The following is an 18,402-nucleotide window of genomic DNA, read 5'->3' as shown; positions in this document are numbered from 1 at the left end:
ACAAAGTTCAGTATGGATTTCTGTTGATGGCTTGACTAGTCTAGGTTGCCACCATCAGTGTGTGTGTCCCTTTTGCCCCACCCCCTCAGTATGCAGCGTTAGTCCTTTCCTGGCTGGCTGCCACCCTGACCAGGGTGAGATGGGATCTCCATGGAGTTTAAATTTGCTTTTCTTTGATGGCTTTGAGCATTTTTAGTACTCGCCAGCCATTTGTAAATCATGGGAGTTTTTTTTTGTTCTGTTTTGTTTCGTTTTTGTTTTTAGAAAATCTGTTCCTTCTGTTAGCCTGTTTACCAAGTTGGTTGATCTCTTATCATAACGACAAAGTCAGGGAAATAGACTTTCCTTTCTCTTGTATTTACAGCAAAGCGATGGCTACTGAATATGAACTAGAACAAAAGTCAAAAACCGTATGAAGAAAATGGTGGCAGATCATGGAGGGCAACGCTACAAACGTTAACTGTTATAACCAAATACACATGTCGGAAATTAGTCCCGTGTAAATGAACACCTGGAGTGGATAGAGGATGCTATTCCAGACGTTGCACTGGGTGCAGGCTCTGAACCAACCTTGCTGGGCTGTTTGGGCTTTGGTTTAATACTGATAAAGACGTCTAGCTGCTCCATGAGCTGTGCGATGACCTGTGGGTCCACGTCGATGTCCTCCTTCATATCAAACATCAACACCAGAGGAAGACACCCCTAGATGAGACAGCAATGAGGGTCAGGAGTGTCATTACAGCACCTGTACCTGAGCATCTCTCCAAATACACTATAGAATATTTAAACTAAATACCATTCACGTCTTCATAAGGAAGGTAGGGGACCAAGGTGAGGGGCGGGGGGTTATCGGGGAACTGAAACTGTGTCTGTTAAGCTTATGGGTTTGGTGTGGCCCTTTTCTTCTTTTAAGTCTACTCTTTACTATGGAAAAAAATCCTTCACTGTCTGGCTTCAGTTCTGTCAGCAATTGTACTGAGAGATTCTTCACCACTCTGAGGTTCAGGTAATAGGCCCTTGCTTGGTGACTTACGGGGAGCCATGACACTATATCCGGAAGAAGAACTCAACTGCTGTGTAATAACTTCTGCTTTGGCTCAGCCTGGCCTATCCCATCACAGATTTGCACACTGTGTCTTGGCCATGCCCAACTCTCAATGTCCTGGATCTGTCTTGGCCACGCCCAACTCTCAATGTCCTGTAGGTGGAGTCTGCACATCACTCAGAGCTTTCAGAGTTGGTCCTTCTAAGGAGGCTTAAGCTGTAACCACCTCCTCCTGAGCATGAGCAGTGAACCACTGTGCTAACCCTCACTTTTTGGGGGTTGTGGGGATCACTACGGAAGCTACCTTTGGTTCTTTTCTCTGCTCCTTTCTTCCTGATCCTCACTGCCTACCACCACTCAGCTTCTCTTCCTCTTGTATAGAATGCTGCTCGGCTCAAGCCCTGGGTCACTGAATTCTTTTTTAAAGATTTATTTATATATCTTATGTATTTGAGTACACTGTCCCTGTTTTCAGACTCACCAGAAGGGGGCATCAGATGCCATTACAGATGGTTGTGAGCCACCATGTGGATGCTGGGAATTGAACTCAGGACCTCTGGAAGAGCAGTCCGTGCTCTTGAAGGCTGAGCCATCTCTCCAGCCTGGTCACTAGATTTTTATTTTTTTCACATGTATTGGACAATGCTGGCTACACTGTGATCAAAATGAAAAATGGCCCTTTTCACTCATGAGTAAAAGTGGCTTTCCTTCATGTATGGATAGTAAAAAGGGTTGCTAAAACCTTTGAATTTTTCTCTCCCTTCTTTCAGTATTGCACAATAGCACCTTTCGAAAAACATCTACGTTGTGGGCAGGTGCGGTCAGAGTAGGGATGTGAATCTGTGAAATGTTTCAAGCCTTTTAAGCTTAGAAATAACATCCTTGGAAAGGAAGGCACTACGAAGAGTAATTTGGCGGTTTCCATACATAAATACGCCCACTGCTGAAGCATTAATGACAATACAGTAAAATAAACCTGGCTAACAAAAAAAATATTCACAGAAAGTGAATTATAATCTCCCATTGCCCTGATTAACTATAAGAAGTTTCGTCTGTCAGAGGAATGGACGCAACAGTACATATCTGGGTTGTCTAGGTTGTTTTTTTTCTTCTTTAAATGGATTTGACAGGTTAATAGTGGAGACCACACCCGAAGCCTACTGACTCAAACGCCACTAAAGGCTGGGCCTCGAACGAAATCGTGTAATCTGTTTTTAATAAGTCTCTGTCGGCCCCGTCCATTCAGTGGCCACCACACACCAACCCACACACACTGGGGTTTCAAATAAACATATGAAGGAGAGAAAGGCCTTAAGTCAGGATGCTTTTGTATGACACAACGAATGCTTTTCTTTCACAGCATTCAGAAATTAATGGGCGGAGTAGTGCTTTATCTACATAATAGATGTATTAAATGTACAAGTGTTTTAGATCGCCGGGAGTCAAGTTTTTATAGATGTGTGGGTATAACCCAGGCCGGCCAGAGGCCAACAGCAGGCAGTTTCCTATCTGTAGGAATCTGTCTGCCTCTCCAGCCCTCGGATTGCAGACATGCGTCTCCAGCCTTGCCTTCCCTACATGAGCGCTAGGGATCCAGGCTCAGGTCTTCAGGCTTGTGTGGAAACTGGGCCATCCCCTCAGCCTGTGAAGGTGACCTTTCAATGGAATTTTTAGTTTTCTGTTTGACGTTCAAATTGAGTATCAGCACCCCCATGTCCTTCCATCCATATCACAAAAATGCACTCATCGGGGTTGGGGATTTAGCTCAGCGGAAGAGCGCTTGCCTAGCGAGCGCAAGGCCCTGGGTTCGGTCCCCAGCTCCGAAAAAAAGAAAAAAAAAAATGCACTCATCTGTAATCTCATCTGTGTTTAGTCTAAGAAAAAAAATACATATATATACATATACATATACATATACATATATATATATATACATATACATATATATATTTGCTTCTCTACTCAATCAAATACAGCCCACAGCAGAACAATAACCCTTATTTTCCAGTTTTGGCTTGGCTTGGTTTTTGTCTCCTCTGACCAGGAAATTTCCCTTTCTGCCTAGACTTCCAAACGGCCCTCTTAAACAGCAGGTTCCCAGAGTCAGCGCGGAAACGTGGTGTATTCAAAGAAGCAAAGAAAGAGACCACAAGGCTGACCTCCAGAAGCCTTACCATGAGGTACTGCCTTGCCAGGCAGACGGACTCAATGGTGCCCTGGAGGTAGACGGTGGATTTCTTCTGTGGATTGCTGGGGTCGGGAAAGTGGATCTGCGCCCCTGTCCTCTGCATGATGTGTTTGACGTTGCTTCCGTTCCGGCCCATCATGAAGAGGTGGTGTTGGGCTGCTATATCCAGTTGTGTGCTCACGGGGATGGCGGATGCCAAGCTCCCTGCGAGGTGTTCCAATAGCATGGCTGTCCCTTCCTGGCAGAGAGAAGCAGAGTGGGGAGAGAGGGAGCAGTAATCCCATCAAATACAACTGTCCCCATACAGGCGACGTTTCTATCGTGCCTCCAACAACTATAGGAAAACATCAGCGGCATGTTCTATGAGCCCAGGAGTAGCACAAAGGAAATGGCCGAAAACCAATTAGTCTTCTATCCATAAACCTAAAACTTGTACTGGGAAGGGCGGCATACATAGTTCTATCTGTGATCGCAGCATCTGGAAGGCCGAGGAGAACCGTGATATTTTGAACTTTTTAAATTAACTAATATTTTTATTTATTTAATGTCCATCGATGTTCTGCCTGTTTGTATGATGTGTGTGTGAAGGTATCAGATTTCCCCAGGAACTGGAGTCACAGACAGTTGTGAGCTGCCATGCTGGTTGCTGGGAATTGAACCCCGGGGTCCTTTGGGAGAGCCTTAACTACTGAGCCATCTCTCCAGCCCTGAGAGAACTGTGAATTTAAGGTCAGCATAAGGATCTCCCCACAAAAAAGAAAGAATGAAAGAAGAAAGAAAGAAAGAAAGAGAGAGAGAAAGAAAGAAAGAAAGAAAGAAAGAAATAAAGAAAGAGAGAAAGAGAAAAGAAAGAGAGAAAGAGAAAAGAAAGAAAGAAAGAGAAAAGAAAGAAAGAAAGAGAGAGAGAGAAAGAAAGAAAGAAAGAGAGAAAGAAAGAGAGAAAGAAAGAAAGAAAGAAAGAAAGGAAATAAAAATAAAAAAGACAGCTTTCATGATCTGTGTTTTGAGGTCATTGGACGTCACCAACCTTCACAGCATTAGTGTTATTCTGAGACCCTCGCACTATGACGGTAGCACCATACATTCGAGACCTCTGCTTAAACGACACGGAAACGCTGTACGTCTGTGAGATGTGCTGGATGGAGGGGGTGTTGGGATCTGGGACCGGTTGGAGAATCCCGGCGATCGGTAACTCAAACATCAGCACCAAAGGAAGCAGCTCCTAGGAGAGGCCAAGGCAGTGGTAAAGTGTCACATCTGCAGAGAGACACACTGCTCATCTGTTTTCTTCTCAGGACGGGTTTTAAAGATGAACTGACAGCACCGGAGGCCCGGGCTTCAGCCGTAGTGTGTAATATTTCCTAACGGAAGGAGCCTTTTGTTTGTGGCGCTCTATCAAGCAGCTATCTGATCACCGAGTCTGGCGAAAGTTCGAGCGTTTCCACAAAGCTTCCAACGAAGAAGCATTTGCAAGCAAACCTAGGATGTTGTGGTCTAAATACTGATAACAACGCCTCCACCAGAGGCCAGATGACAGAGGTCCGAGTGCTCCCAAAGGCACCCTGCTCCACTGTCTGCTGCTTCCTGAAACGGGACTTGGTTAGCAAATAGCAAATGAGGCTATTCCTGCCCCCTCGTTATGTCAGTATGGTGAGCGTGCATGCATGACCCCAGAGATTAGCGCAGTTACCCGAATCCTCGCTCGGGCCGATTCTACTCCTGCTGGCTGTCCTGCTATAGACACCTGCAAAAATAAGAGAGGAAGGCTTACTCCACCACCCACACCCTCGTCCGCCTTCCTAGGGAGCCGCGCCCCTGCTGCTGAACATCGAGCACGGGGTCTCCTGACCAATAAAGCCTCAGCCCAAACCGGCAAACCAGAATTTGCTTCTAGTGAGCCCCTCTTCCGGTGATATCTGGCCATGGATCGACCTCATCCTTGAACTGCACCACAGCCAGCGGCTCGCAGGAAGTCATTCGGACCCCTTGATCAATACTCCCACCCACAGCATTTCCCCCTTTTGTTTAAAGCCTCTCTGTCAGCACGGGAGGTACTTATTAACAGCCATGATGTGCATGTATGGGACTCGTTAGCCGTAAGCCTTCTCCCTCCACACCAGCGGACAGATAATCACAGCCTTAGTACCTGCCTCTCCAGCTTCCTCCATAGATGCCTCGCCATGACCCATCAACCAAAGCATGAGTCTTACGATGGGTGACAGAACCATCTTGTCACAGTGACCTCAAGGGCCACTTCTATAACTGTGTATCCAGAACCCACAAACTCCCAGACAAGACAAGCTTGATAAACTTTCTCAGTTCTTTTTAATGGTCTTTAGGGATACCCGGTCCCGGGGTTGGGGATTTAGCTCAGTGGTAGAGTACTTGCCTAGCAAGCACAAGGCCCTGGGTTCGGTTCCCAGCTCCGGGGGTAAAAAATGCATTGCCCTGAGGGATACCCGGTCCCTTAATATCTACTATTTAGAGACCAAGCAGAGTACCATAGCTCTACAACTCATCCTTGGACCAGCAGAGTACCTCAGCCTCCTGGGGAATGGGGGAGCCCACCAGCCACCACGTCTGCCATGTATAGACTCCTCTGGTTGCTCTTTGCCCTCATCTCTCCGAAGGGATTCGCTTACTGAGACGCAAGGGTGCAGAGGGACCAGTCACCTGGTTACTCTTTTCCACCTGGTTGTTCCTGTTGGAGTCTGGGAAGTGGATGTGGCAGCCCGTGTCTTCCATCACCTTTTTAATGTTGTTACCGCCCTTGCCGATGACGTGGGAGTGCTCTGTGTGCGAGACATCCATCTTCAACGTGACGCGGTTGCTCTGCGCGGAAGCAGGGTTACGTCCCGATGCGTTAACACCACCAATCGCTCTGCCCTTACGGCGCTTTTAGACCCCAATCCACAGGAAACTACGGACTTCTCAACGGGAGGATGGTCTCAATCTAACCAATTTCTATCGGGTTTCTTCATTAAGAAGAAATCTCGTTTTACGATACATCTTTCAGAAGGCGGAGACTTTTTTTTTTTTAACCGCAATACTTGGGCAGAAGATCCTCTCCTAAATAGTCAGTTTCGATGGTCAATAAATTATTCAGTTTTTTTCTTTTATAGGCATTTATTCATGAAACGGTTCAAATACCCAAAGACAGATGAAAGTGTGCTCGCATGACCAAAGATGCCGTGTTGGGCAGCGGATCTATGACAAGGAGGAACCAGGACTATATATAGGTAAAGCCCCCACTGAGATCACACATGCTGACACGCAGGCTGCCTGAGTTCCTGTACACAGGAGCTCCTCAGCTGCTGCCCACCCAACCCTACACAGCCATTCCTTCTACCAGCTGACGGGAAGAGAAGTGGAGAACTCCTAAGAACTTCGACCCTGGTGCGAATAAATGAACCCCAATCAGAGGCTCAGTTCCCTAAAGAAAGTGTAAAATCACAAGCCATGGGGAATGAAAAGGTGGTGGTCAAACTGGCACCCCAATATTTAATTCTGAGGAATTACATCGAATGCTACAACGACCGATGTAAAACTTTTTGAATGTTTGAGACTGTTAATGGCGTCCCTGATCAGTAAGACTCAGGATATCAAAATATCAGTAAGTTGAAAACCTTCTGAAGTCATCGGTTTTTGACTTGCGCCCAAAAAGTGTTTTTTATTTGGAAGCTTAACTTCGTTTCACTTTCACTTTTGAAATACAAGAAAGAAACCCCCTTTTTAGGGAAGGAAAAAAAAAAACACCCTAAGCTACTTAAAACTTACAATGGAGGTCTGGAGAGATGACTCAGTGGTTAAGAGCACTGACTGCTCTTCCAGAGATCCTGAGTTCAATTCCCAGCAACCACGTGGTGGCTCGCAACCATCTGTAATGGGGATCCAATGCCCTCTTCTGGTGTGTCTGAACAGCTACAGTGTACTCACATAAAAATAAATAAATCTTTTTTAAAAATCACTTAAGGGGCTGGGGATTTAGCTCAGTGGTAGAGCGCTTACCTAGGAAGCGCAAGGCCCTGGGTTCGGTCCCCAGCTCCAAAAAAAAAAACCAAAAAAAAAAAAAAAAAAAAAAATCACTTAAAACTTACAATGGAAATAATTCTTAAAAAAAAAAAGAAAGAAAAGAAAAAAGCAAAGATAAACCCAGAAAAACAAAAGGTCAGAGGGCAAGATCAGAAATATTTCAATAAAATAAAGTAAAAAAATTAAGTAGCAAGGAAAAATGAAAAGCTGGAACCACGGCCTGGATTTGAACCGCCACCCCAGTTACCAGCTTTGAGATGTTGGCCAAATTATTTAACATCTCTGTGACAAGTTACTTTTGAGGAAAATCAAATTGTTATCTGTACAATATTAAGCGCCAGGCCTTCCAGCGTGTTTAAAGGCACGGCATCGCAAATGACTGTCGGCTTACACGCGTTTAGCCTCTCTCCTTATTCTTCTGTATATGTGTTTGCAGTGGATCGAGCATGCCATTCATTCTAGGCCAAGTGTGAGCACACACATGCTAGCACACACAGATACTCACACAGGGCCACAGGGTTCCTATGACCTCAGAAAAGCAAATGTGCTCATTTCTTTCATCTTGGTCACTTACGTAGCACTAACTAGGGCCAATGTATCTTTCTGAAGATAGTATATATGTGCAAACATATATATGCACATGGAGTCATATATATATACATATGTGTGTGTGTGTGTGTGTGTGTGTGTGTGTGTGTGTGTGTGTATACACAATTACTTGATAGGATAGAAACCATTCACACCAAGCACTTTCTCCATCCCCCTCCTGCCCCAACAGGATCCCATGCACCTTTCAAAGCTTCCTGATTTCTTTTCCCTGGTTCTCCCTTCTGCACGCAGCTCTTGGGTACCAGCTTGGGAGCGTTCACTTACTTTCGTGTCTAAGACGGCCATGATCATTTCTTTGGCTTCCTTCACAGCCTCTTTCTTCCCAGAAACCTTGATGTGGGGATCTGGAAAGAACCGGAAGAAAGGCTTACACGAGACGTCACACCTCCCTCAACTGCCCGCTCTGAGACCAATTCTGCAATCTGAAACATTTCACAGTAAACCCTGCAGTTACTGCACTGGGCGATCTATATGGTGTCTATGCGGTCGCTATGATGACGAGCACAGGAGAGTAACCAGCGTGTGCACTGATCAGTGTTTCGTTTCCCCTCTTCTGAAAACTGGATGAGACATTTACCTCTAACCTTTGCAAACTAAGCAAACCACACCGCTGTGAAATAAAATAAGGTATCTGTGAATCCGACTCGTGAATTGAGTTCCCGTTATATTCTTGGCCCCATCCTAAAGATAATAGAGTAATTTGTTTAATCCAAGTCATAGCTTTGTGAAGGTTTTTTTAACAGAGAAAACCAACACAAGATACAGCAATAGTCACTTGCCCTAGGAAAGTGGATTTTACAGGATGCAGACCTGGCCCTATAATGCAATGTCTTCCAACTCTGTCCACAACTTAAACCGTGATGATACATTACAGAAAACAACCGCAAGGGCCAACGTGCCCAGAACAACAAAGTCCACTCGGGACTATTTCATATTTACCCTGAGTTCACTCTGAGTGACTAATACACAGTGTGATTTGTTGATAGAACTGGGTTTTAAATAGGGAAGTGTTCAGTCCTTCGAGATCACTGATTGCCTTTACTGGACTAGATGGTGGACCAAGGCCTGGGGAGTGTATTGGTAGAGAAGATTCCAGCATACACAGAGCTTGAGTGCTGTACAAGGAGGCTAAACAACATTTCGTAAAGTATTTTACATGTTACAAACGGTTACTGTATGAAGGAGAGTGGGATACAAGCCGCAAGGATTGGAGAGCCGGCTGCAGCGAGGAGAGAGGCCTGTCAGGCTCACTAGGGGGAACTGGAGTGAGGGCCAGACACAGCTGGAATCTTCTAACAGATGGAGGGAGGGGGCTGCACATGTCTTTTGCTCAAGCTGTGTTGCCGCGACGCTAAGGTCAGAGTCTGATGTTAATGGGCAGCCCTGAGCTCCGTGCTAAAGGGCAGACTCTCTTTGTCAGCTGGGGCCTCCTCTTCTCTGAAGGATCTGGAACCCTGATCCCATGATGACTACCTGAGGAATGTCACATAGCCCTGCAGGTGAGATTCCTGGAATGCTTCCCCATGCTAATGAAGCACCTCAGTACCTTAAGCCTTCAGCCAACGACCTTTGCCCCCAGACCCCCAGATATTTTCACCCCCTTCCTCAAAACTAGACAACCGTTGGTTCTCTGGAATAAAGTGTACATGCACAAGCCCACCCCGAATAAAGGTATGTGCACAAGCTAAAATCCTCTCAGAGTGCAGTTTCATTGACGATCCTCATCAGAGAAGGCCTTCTCACTCTCTCCCCACCCCCAAGGCACTGGGACTCTCAGGTGGACCAGGATCCTGTGTGATTTAGACTCTGCTTTATCCTTCCAGCCTGGGGTGCAGCGGCATCTAGACACCCCGAGAGGGAGAAATCAAGGACACGGAACCACGAGGGCGTGTTTCCATTTCTCCTTCACTGGGGTCTCCAGAATTTAGCAGTCTGGATGTTCCGACGCCTTATTGGCCAGCGAGATGCAAATGAAGAAGGTCCCAGGGTAGGCCGAGAGTCGTTTGCTCATTTGCATGAGTGATAAAGTCAAGAAATGGACACTTTGGTCATGATCCTCAATATGTCATAACTGTGGCCAGTGAATTCCCTGAGTCCTTTCTGTCCAGTACAGGATAGAGATCCATAAATATCGAGGGGTACCTTCCACAACCACTGAGCCTTTTGTTCTCTCAAAGCAGGAATTACCTAGGTTAAGGACGCAGAACCACTGGATCAGGATTATACCTGAACTACCTACGTCTTCCCATGTAGGGATTCCTCCACTGCCAGGCTACCCACAGGCCAAAGTCACTGCCATGCTGAACATATCATACACTTTGAGGTGCAACTGGTCAATCCAGGGGAGAGGCCGTGGAGGGAAGGAGAGGAGAAACCCATGTTCTTAAGACTACTCAACTCCTCTGACCAGGATATGAGACCACAGCTGACTACACCCCGTGGGTGGCTTTGGAATGCAGAGTGTGTGGTGAACCTCACTGAATCACCCTTTCACTGCCCCCCTGCCCTGTCCCCGCTGCTACCCCTGCCTGAGTCTCTCCTTATGCCCTTGTCTTTTTAGCCCCATCTCTAACATTTGCAAAGACTTTAAGATTGCTTGAAACTTTCTAAAAGCGTCTTTCATAGGCTCTAAGATTTGGGGAACCTAAAAGCAATGCCCACTACAGTCTAGGAGAGAAAGTTTGTCTCCAGCGATCCTGATGGCTCATTCCCCAATGCCTCCTGCCCAGGTCCAGCCTGGGCTACTCTCTGTATCTGCTCACCATGCCACATCACTTCCATTCACCGTACAGGCTTTCATTGGTTTATCCAGAGGACTCTTAAATCCCCATAGTTAACCGCATCGATCCGTGAGAATGTTTGTTGTAATCACTATGCACTGGTCGGACAGAAGTGACAAAGTAATTCTGAAGAATATAAATCAATATCATTTACACACACATATACACACACACCCTGCATGCAAGGTATGTTAGCTTGTAAACCGGTTGCTTACCAGGCTAAATAAATACATTAAAATCCTTATACACCGGCACCTGTAGAGGATCAGGCACACTCTCAGTTTAAGGATAATTTGGTTATCATCAACCTTCTTTCCAACAATGGAACAATAAGCAAAAGAGAAAAAAAAAATCCACAAAAACTCAACAGCATTTAAATATGAAGTGAATGAGCACCACCTAGTGGTCAGAAAGCAAATTACTATCCAGCACAGCTGTGCCTGGGCAATGTCTCCAAACCCCTACCCCTAACCCTCAACCCTCAGGGCCCGGCTCTTGTTGGAAAGTGGTCCTTTGATGAGCCATGCTTAATAGAAACTGAGAAAAGCAGACACGACCACATCGAGTCACAGGGCTGAGATGTCTAGGGGCACGCACGCCCCGTCCACTCTTGCCTCTACATAGAAGACGCGTACAGGCTGTTTGCTTCTATTCTGAACGGAACCTCATTCATTCCTCGCCATGCCTGAGGGCCAGCGCCTGGTGAAGATTTCAGTTTAAGATAAACTGTAAAAATCACAGGGGATAAATGTCGCATTGAACTCCACCCTAGAAACACTTGATGGAGAGTTGGAGTGCTGACCTCACTGATAAGCACAAAATGATTGAAGCATCAGCTAGAAAGCATCAAGAGACAGATAAAGGAACCAAGTGCCTAGCTCTCCCCTCCTCCAACTTAATTACTTTGAGGTAAAATCCCAGTGTCACCCCACTCTTCAACCACACATACCTCAGGTTCCCTTCTCATGTTGTTCTTAGAAATGAAGCATCCCCAGCCTATGGCTTCCCCTGAGTAGACCTTTCCTAAGACAGAAATCTGTTGGTCCATCCAAGGGCACTAAGGGTGTGGAGCACTTGAATAACACATAGGGATGTTAGAAACCAAGCAAGCCATCCACACCCGCCGTGCCACTGAACAGACTAGCAGCTGTCTACTGTTGAAAATGTCTCTGTGGAGGAGACTCTAGGCTCAGGTCCCTTCGTTTCCCGAGGTGACCATGTGCCTTGGGTTTCAGATGGCACTTGTCCGCTCCTGTCTTTCAGGTGTGTCTCCTCCTGTGGCAGAGAGGAGACTGGGTAGCAACCTCTCTCACTAGAGAAATGCAGCTGTGGGGGAATGTGTGCACCACAGAAGGAAGAAAAGAGAGAGGGCCCTTCTCTGCGGAGCTCAATACATTGCACAAGAATGTTCTCTGGGCTCCCGTCTGTGAGTTCATAGACACCGATGCTGATTCTTAGGAGAACATCTCAAGAACACGATTTCGGTAACCATTTTAGAGATGAGATGCTTCCTGAACTAAACTTCAGCTTCGTCGAGCTAGAGGAAGATGGTCTTGGACTTGCTTCTGCCCCTGGGGTTCTAGCCTCACAGACACCCCTGGAAGCATGGGGTGACACTAAAATACTGCTTCCTTCTCTTCATTCCTTTCCATGGAAACTGGCCCTCCCCACCCCACCCCTGAAAAAAAAACAAACCACATCAATCAGACATGTCCCTCCATGCTGGGAACGGTTATGCGCTATTGATATTTTAGCTTACGTTCTTGTTCTTCCCCCAACAGACGATAGCTGAGTCCCATCTTTGTGACTGAGCACTGCCAAACACAAGCGTTAACCCGCCATACCCCAAAATTCAGTCTATTTTTTTAAAACAAATTTTAAATTTTATTTTATGTATGTGAGTACGCTATAGCTCTCTTTGTGAACACCAGAAGAGGGCACCAAATCCCATTACAGATAGTTATGAGCCACCATGAGGTTGCTGGGAATTGAACTCGGGACCTCTGGAAGCACAGCCAGAGCTCTTAATCGCTGAGCCATCTCCCCAGCCCCCAAAATTCAGCCTATGATTCAATGTGTTCTGTTAGAGACACACTTTTTGCACTCACAACATCCCTAGAAAAGATCACCTTTGTAGAGTCCACATCCTGGCCTGAAGACACTGGTAAACTTTACCAAAGCATCCAACCAGCCTTAAACTCGCGGAGATCAGTGTGAGGAATTTTCTCCTGGCTCAGATGGTTCTGCAATTTTTGTGTCAGGTTTAACTTCTCTGAAACCATCTAGCCAACAGGAGTTGGGGGGTGGGGTAAGGGTTAGGCAGTCTAGGAGTGGCCAGTATGAAATCTATTGCCATCAACAGTACTTACCCAGTTACTAAATAGTGTAATGGCTATTTTAAAATGGGGTATTATGGTGGTTTGAATGTGAAATGTCCCCCTCAGGCTGATATGTCTGAACACTTGGTCCCCAGCAGGTGGCGCTGTTTGGGAAGAGGAGTGGAAATTTCTGGTTTCTTTGGAGACTCCATTGTGTCACGTGATGTTCTTCTGCGAGCTGTCTTACAAGAGGAAGTTTGGCTGAGGCAGACACTTGAGAGGACGCGTGATATTTGGAAAGCGAATAAGTATAACCCGACAGACAGTGAACGCCACTCTGGCATTGGTTCGCCTTGCAATGCTGTGCTGATCTTCGCTTGCGGTGCGCTGGTAGGGAGGAAAGCGCCAGAGAATTTCTCACCGTGTTCCGGCTGCTTCTCGCCGCTTCTGCTGACTTATGTTGATTCAGTGGAGCCTCGCAGCTTCTTCTAGATCAAGCTGCTGCTACTGATTCATGTTTTGCCCCAAAGAACCACTTCTAAACAGGTCTACACCCCACCTTGGGCATCCTATTAAAGATCTTCCTCTCCTACCTGTGGTCGGTGGACTAGAAGGGAGATTGAAGTGTTTAAAAAACCCTTATTAAAGTCAGATTTGAAAAATCTAGGTCTACAGGGAAGGTTGTGGACTCTTGAGAGGTAGAGCTTGCAGGAGGAAGACTGTCACCAGAGATGGGCTCTGAGGGTTCAAAGCCTCACCCCGCTTGGAGTTCATTCTCTTTCACATTGTGTTTAGGGTTGACAACGTGATCTCTCTCGTGCTTCCTGTACCTGCCTGCGCTGCCAGTGTGGACTCCCCCACTGGAACTGTCAGCTAAAACCAACTCTTCCTTCCCTCGGATGCTTTTGTTTTGATAACGGATACAGTTGTCTTTGACCTGAAGCACTTGGGACTATGTTTGCACCTCCCCTTCAGTCTTGGGTATTTGCATACCGATGAGATCCCTAAGTCATGGGGGGCAAATTTAAGCACAATCGCACCGGCTTCACATGCTCCCTGGAGCTGAAGCTGATTGTTCGTGCCGCCTTCCGCATGCTTGCCTTCGAGTGCAACCATCACACCAGGCTGGGTCCAGTAGCACTCTGTACTTTGGGTATCAAGACAGCTCCCAGGGAGATCTGGATGTCGAAGCATTTTAGACTTAGGTTTCCAGATTAGGTGAGGTAGGAGATTGGGTACGTTGGAGAACCCATATAAACAAGGCTGTGGGGCCTTAAGCATCAATGTTTGTATACCTCCCCCCACAAAAAAAATCAATGCATATCAAGGATCAGAAAAAGCCCCAGAACTCTAAAAGGTGCTCAATGACCTCAGAGTGGAAGCCAGGAAGAACCAGAATACTGTACACAGAACATCCCACTTCTAATGTCAGCTCAGATCTTTTCATATGTGATGAAAACATGTGGATTCCTAGGTCACTTCTGAGGGAACTATAATAAGCTCTGTGGGAAAGTCAGTGAGAGATTCTGGGAGATGGAGGGGGAGAGGGAGGGAGAGTGAAGGGGAAAAGGGGGAGGGGTGAGTGGCAGAAAGAGGCAGAGAGAAGGGGAGAGGGATGAAGAGAGGGGGGAGAGGGAGGGGAGGAGGGAGAGGGGAGGAGGGAGAGGGAGGGAGAGAGAAGGGGAGAGAGAAGGGGAGAGAGAGGAGGAGAAGAGAGGGAGAGAGGGAGGGACGGAAAGGGAGGGAGGGAGGAAGAGAGAGAAGGGGAGAGAAAAGGGTGAGAGAGAAGGGGAAGAGAGAAAGAGAGGGAGAGAAGACAGGAGGGACAGGGGTGGAAAGGAAAGGGGGCAGAGGAAGGAGGGAATAACCGGAGAACATGTGGCACTTTGCTTGAACACTGGAGGTCCCCAGTGGCGCCTGGTTGCTGTAGTTGCTACTGTGGTTCTAATGCTTGCTGCCCAGCTGGGGGAACTGTCTAGGGGTTCGTGAAAACTGTTACGTAGAGCAGATAGATCAAGGGCTTAGAACTCTGGAATATATTCCCCCTCACTCCCTTCAGGAAGCTCTCCCTGCTTCTGATCCACAGTGACATGAACAGCTCCTCCCACAACACACATACACACACACATACACACACATACACACATACATACACACATGCACATATATACATACACACATACACACATATATACACATACATACACACATGCGCATACATACATACACACACACATATACACATACATACACACATGCGCATACATACATACACACATATAAACATACATACACACATGCGCATACACACATGTGCATACATACATACACACATACACACATATACACATACATACACACATGCGCAAGCATACATACACATATAAACATACATACACACATGCGCATACATACACACATGTACACATACACGCATGCACATACATACACACACATATACACATATTTACACAAATACATACATACACACATGCACACACACATATATACACATACATGCACACAACACACACACACAACGCACACACACACATACACACTGAGAAAAATATTATTTGAGGGTTTCTAACCCACCTTTGATCACTTTGTTCCCAAATGGAAAACACAAAACCTTTATGTTTATAATAAGTCTTTTTTTTTTTTTTTCTTTTTTTCGGAGCTGGGGACCGAACCCAGGGCCTTGTGCTTGCTAGGCAAGCGCTCTACCACTGAGCTAAATCCCCAACCCCTATAATAAGTCTTAATGGCACTAGAGCTGAGCAGATATCAACCCTCTGCTTCTCTATCCATAACTTGCCTCCCTGAGTTATAACCTGCCACGTTCTACCTGGGCTGCTCCTACTCCCCCTGGCCACCCTTCAGGGCCATGTTCTGGAGACCCACCTACCTGCCTGACTGTAGGCATCTTTACTAACCAATCACAAGAGGACAAAGTTTACACAACATAAGCTGGTATATTTGTGAGGACCTCTTCTCTTCAGGCAATCAGACCTTGGGATATAGAATTTAGCATTATAATCCATAGCAACAGACCAAATCAATCAATCTCAATCTCAATCTCTCTCTCTCTCTCTCTCTCTCTCTCTCTCTCTCTCTCTCTCTCTCTCTCTCTCTCTCTCACTGTTGCTATCAGGAGCTTTGGTGACAGCAACAGGAAAGGGTCTGGGTCAGACCGCTAAGCTTCCTTTTCAATCTACATTGCTTTAGTGTAGAGTAGTATTTTAAGACCCCCTATTAAAAGTTATTTTTATTATTTTTAATTATGTGTATATGGTGCGTGCCTGGGATGGAGGAGGGACTGCGTCACCCCTGCAGCTGGACTTTGGAGTCTCTGACACACGGGTGTAGAAAACCTAGGGTCCTGTGCAGGGGCCACACAATCTTTTCACTTCTGGACCATATAATGTTCTTAAACTAACCCAAACTAACCCAATATCTTTATTTTTGCAGTTTTGCGCTGTCCCGTTGTATGTAGTTTGTCTAACCTCTAAGGTATTTCCAAGAACGCCAATGCTAACGTGCTGGCACAGTGCCCTCTGCCCCAGCTGAGGGAGGGCGAGCGGCCTGGAGATCTTGGTGTAGATCAGCAGCTGGTGTGGATCAGCAGCTTGGCCTCCTCTTCTGCCTTATTCACTAATGTGTGATTTTAGTATCAAAGTAGATGGAAAACAGAGCCTGCCCTGCTGCTATTTCCCAAATAACGTGCTTTGTAAAGCACAAAACAAATGTATTACGTCTCCTGGGCTGATGGGATTTGGCTTCAAACTTTCCTTGAACCAAGTCACAGCTGAGATATCACTGACCCCCGTCACTTGATGTGATTGCTTTTCCTTTAGGTTGGCAAGCCGCTCTTCTGGTGAGCTGCAGAGGTGAATTCAGCTTGAGGACGACCAGCGGCTGCTCATAATTACTGTGGAACAAGAACATTTCTCTCTAGCCTCCTCAGAGATAGACTTGGGCTTTAGTTAGGGTTTCTTTTTTTTTTTTTGGTTCTTTTTTTCGGAGCTGGGGACCGAACCCAGGGCCTTAGTTAGGGTTTCTATTGCTGTGATTTAAAAACCGCCATGACCAACAGCAACTGGGGATGTTTGTCTTAGCTTATAGGTTTAAGTCTATCACTGAGGGAAGTTGGGGCAGGAACTTGAGGCAGGAGCTGACTCAGAGACCATGGAGGGGTGCTGCTTACAGACTCACTCCTCACCGTTTGCTTGGCCCGCTATCTTAAAGCATCTAATACCACCAGCCCAGGCGTTACACCGCCCACACTGAGCTAGCTCCTCCCAGCCCAGTGGCGGCACCGCCCACACTGAGCTGGCTCCTCCCAGCCCAGCGGTGGCACCGCCCACACTGAGCTGGCTCCTCCCAGCCCAGCGGTGGCACCGCCCACACTGAGCTGGCTCCTCCCAGCCCAGCGGTGGCACCGCCCACAGCGAGTTGGATCCACCCATGTCAATCATTATCGAGAAGATGCACTACAGGTTAGCCTCTAGGCTGATCTCATAGAGACGTTTTCTCAAATTGAGGCTCCTCTCCCCTCAGATCGCTCCAGCTTGACAAACAACCAGGCAGGACTTTGCTTTTTAAAACAGAAGCAGTACATGAGCTGAGGAACGTACCAATATCTCACTTTTATCAAAAAGAGAGAAAACCTGAGCTGACTGATGAGCCCCCCACTGCAGATGACTTTCAGAATAGAACAGGCACACAGTAGCATACAAGGTGTGACCCTCCTTGCCTACCTTGGTTTAATAGCCAATAGGAGAGCAAACGCAGTCTAGAATCAGATGTACTTTAAAGTCAAAACCCTAGTTTGCATGGGAATAATGCTGCCACTGACATCCAGCTGCCTAAACTCAACAAAGTCCCATGCAAAACTCCTATCAAGGTTGTCTTTGGAAGGATGGTCCTCTGAGAACCTTTGTGACCCTCGGTGACACCAAGAAGTCAAAAGAGAAAGCACCAGGAATGGCCTTGGGACAACTTAACTCAATTGTTCAGCTCTGCTCAAAGTCTCTGTGGCCGGAACTTTGAGAAGGTTTTAGCTTTTAAAAGGGAAAAGGCGAGAAGGATGTCCATGTACCAAGATGGCGCCCACAGGTCCTTCTTCAAGTGGATAGAAGGAACTATGAGCCTAGGGAGACTCAATGGCAACTGGAGGGGGAGTCAGGCTTTTGTGGATGAGACACCAATTTCTCAACATGGTGACTAAGATTCGGAAATACAAATGTGCCAATCCATTAACATTTTCTCCACTGGCCTGGCGACGTCAGGGGAAAGGGAGCAGGAGAGGGAGGGAAGACCCAGGGTCACACGTGCGTCTTCCAGAGAGACTCCCCAACGCTGTTTGATCCGAACGACACAAACTAACCTCGATCGTAACCCTAGAGGTGCCAGGCAGGTGGGAGATGG

At 46.7% G+C, this 18,402-nt stretch overlaps 1 protein-coding gene across 2 annotated transcripts in view; it reads right to left on the bottom strand.

Moving 5' to 3' along the window:
* Bicc1 (BicC family RNA binding protein 1) overlaps nt 1–18,402 on the bottom strand; it is a 242,517-nt gene that overhangs the window by 35,170 nt on the left and 188,945 nt on the right. For both annotated transcript variants that reach the window (XM_032888580.1, XM_032888581.1), the window contains exons 4-9: nt 8,139–8,218; nt 5,907–6,065; nt 4,924–4,977; nt 4,261–4,455; nt 3,220–3,471; nt 571–702 (exon numbers count right to left, since the gene is read on the bottom strand). In XM_032888580.1, the coding sequence (XP_032744471.1) occupies nt 571–702; nt 3,220–3,471; nt 4,261–4,455; nt 4,924–4,977; nt 5,907–6,065; nt 8,139–8,218 (872 nt within the window). The remainder of the gene's footprint in view (nt 1–570; nt 703–3,219; nt 3,472–4,260; nt 4,456–4,923; nt 4,978–5,906; nt 6,066–8,138; nt 8,219–18,402) is intronic.

Source organism: Rattus rattus, chromosome 18 (assembly GCF_011064425.1).
Source record: "Rattus rattus isolate New Zealand chromosome 18, Rrattus_CSIRO_v1, whole genome shotgun sequence".
Lineage (NCBI taxonomy): Eukaryota > Metazoa > Chordata > Mammalia > Rodentia > Muridae > Rattus > Rattus rattus.
The sequence above is the reverse complement of the archived record's forward strand: the minus strand, read 5'-3'. Positions and strand labels throughout refer to the sequence as shown.